Source organism: Apaloderma vittatum, unplaced genomic scaffold (assembly GCF_000703405.1).
Source record: "Apaloderma vittatum isolate BGI_N311 unplaced genomic scaffold, ASM70340v1 scaffold17560, whole genome shotgun sequence".
Lineage (NCBI taxonomy): Eukaryota > Metazoa > Chordata > Aves > Trogoniformes > Trogonidae > Apaloderma > Apaloderma vittatum.
This window is the reverse complement of record NW_009696391.1, coordinates 93,563-95,859: the sequence shown is the minus strand read 5'-3', so window position 1 is coordinate 95,859 and position 2,297 is coordinate 93,563. Positions and strand designations below refer to the sequence as shown.

Below are 2,297 nucleotides of genomic sequence, written 5' to 3'. Positions count from 1 at the left end.
TCCCTTCCAACCCCTGACATTCTGTGATATCAATTACATTCATAAAATAAAAAAGCTGTTTCCAGTGATGACTACAGTGTGCTGTCATGAGATTAAGTATTTCTAAAAATCTCTTGCCTACTTATTTTCATGTTATTGCATAATGATTCCTGTGAGCAGTAGAAATACTCTTTCACACCAATAATCATTATTTTTCAGAAACAGAAGGAATCCAATTGGAAATTCGTGGAAGAACTTCTTAAAAAATCCACTGATACTCAGGTAAGTGTTTAAAGGAAGAAACTGAACAAGGAAAGTGTCAGGGATGCTTTCAGGAAAAGGCAGTGCATGAAACAAAGCCCAACTAACAAGCGTAAATTTGGAATTCTAGTGTTTTTATTACAAGTAAATGAACATCCTTGACGTAGCTGAACTATGGCAGTATCCAGTTCCCTCCTTGTTAGCAGTTACACTTGCTTTAAAGTGGATGTGCTTGATGCTAAACTGTCAGATAAAGGAAAAAGATAATTATCCTGGAAGGGGAGGTATATGGCTACTCAGACAAGATGTATTCAGAATAAAAACTGGATGCTTAGAAAATGTAAACCAGATATGGAATGTAAGGATATCAAGTTGAGGAGACATGATGAGGGAGATAGTCAGTTGCATTGAAAATTCAGCTATATCCTCATCACAGCGGGAAGGTGACTTGCCTTGCTGAGCAATTTGTCTTACAGGCTTGAATCAAACTCTAACTGATAAGGTTCTAGTTTCTGAGCATTCATTTCATACCTTATCATTTTTCTTTCTGCAGAACTGTTAATGCAATGCTTCATGGCCCAGAGGTCAGAACTGACCTCCTTTTAAAATGCTTTTAAATATGCTGTTCATCCTGTTTTTAAATGTTACGTTGCAGCTCTGTAAATTTGTTCTGAGGTTGCATGGTACAAATTGCAAATTCCATATCAGCAACACTTATAAAGATTTCTTTAATTTGTATATGCTTAAGACAAGAATAAACATGTACATTTTTTTATTTGGTCTCAGATAAAATTTAAAAAATCCAGCAAAGTTCTACTGTTGAAAGCAGAAGAGGAATCGGTTCTTTTTTTGCTTATTATTGCCTTGCTCATGCAGTAGCAACCACTGTGATTGAAACAGGAGTAAGAAACAATGCTTGTTACAACTGCAGTTTTTACAAAGAGATATTTTGTAGCTGTTAAGATAGTTAAAACACTAAATAGAGTATTAAAAAGTTCTAAAATGGTGCTATATGTAAACATTTGTGTATGCAGTCATTCAGCTTACAGGGTTAACTCTTTGAATGATTTCATGGTATATAACTGACTACAAGTACTGTGCGTGTACATGGTGCTAGCCATGTGCACTAGCCTTGGTTCTCTGCTGGAAGTACAACACAGCAGAAAGGAGGCAGTCCAGGAGGTTTCTGGAATGTATGGATGACAACTTCCTGTTGCAGCTGGCCAGTGAGCCTACCAGGGGCAGTGCCCTGCTAGACCTAGGGCTGGTGGAAGATGTGGTGATCGGTGGTGAGCTAACTGGGGAGGTCCCAGATGACTGGAGGTTGGCCAGCAGGACACCCATCCGTAAGACGGGCCAGAAGGAGGATCTGGGGAACTACAGGCCTGTCAGCCTGACCTCAGTGCCTGGCAAGGTTATGGAGCAGATCATCCCGAGTGCCATCAAGTGGCATGTAGAAGACCACCAGGGGATCAGGTCCAGCCAACATGGGTTGAGGAAAGGAAGGTCTTGCCTGACCACTCTCACTTCCTTTTATGACTGGGTGACCCGCCTAGTGGATGAGGGGAAGGCTGTGGATGTGGTCTACCTTGATTTCAGCAAAGCATTTGACACAGTCTCCCACAGCATCGTAGAAAAGCTGACAGCCCACAGCTTGGACAGATGCACCCTTCGCTGGGTAAAAAACTGTCTGGATGACTGGGCCCAGAGAGTGGCGGTGAATGGTGCTGCATCCAGTTGGTGTCTGGTGACCAGTAGTGTCCCTCAGGGATCAGTACTGAGTCCTGTTCAACATCTTTATTGATGACCTGGATGAGGGAATTGAGTCTACCCGTAGTAAGTTTGCAGATGACACCAAGGTGGGGGGAGTGTTGATCTGCTGGAGGGTAGGAAGGCACTGCAGAGGGACCTGGACAGGCTGGGTCCATGGGCTGAGGACAACTGGATGAAGTTCAGCAAGACCAAGTGCAGGGTCCTACACTTTGGCCACAATAACCCCCTGCAGCGCTACCGGCTGGGGGGGGAGGGGCTGGGGGGGGGGCGGGGGGGGGGGGGAC

The 2,297-nt window shown here is 43.8% G+C and overlaps 1 protein-coding gene across 1 annotated transcript in view; it reads left to right on the top strand.

Annotated features, from left to right (window-relative positions):
• Positions 1 to 198: 198 nt before the first annotated feature.
• The window catches only part of MMS22L (MMS22-like, DNA repair protein), a gene marked incomplete at its 5' end in the record, with an annotated part of 68,164 nt that continues 66,065 nt past the window's right edge, over positions 199 to 2,297 (top strand). Inside the window, one exon of the mRNA XM_009874703.1 lies at positions 199 to 261. Within this exon, the coding sequence (XP_009873005.1) occupies positions 199 to 261 (63 nt within the window). The remainder of the gene's footprint in view (positions 262 to 2,297) is intronic.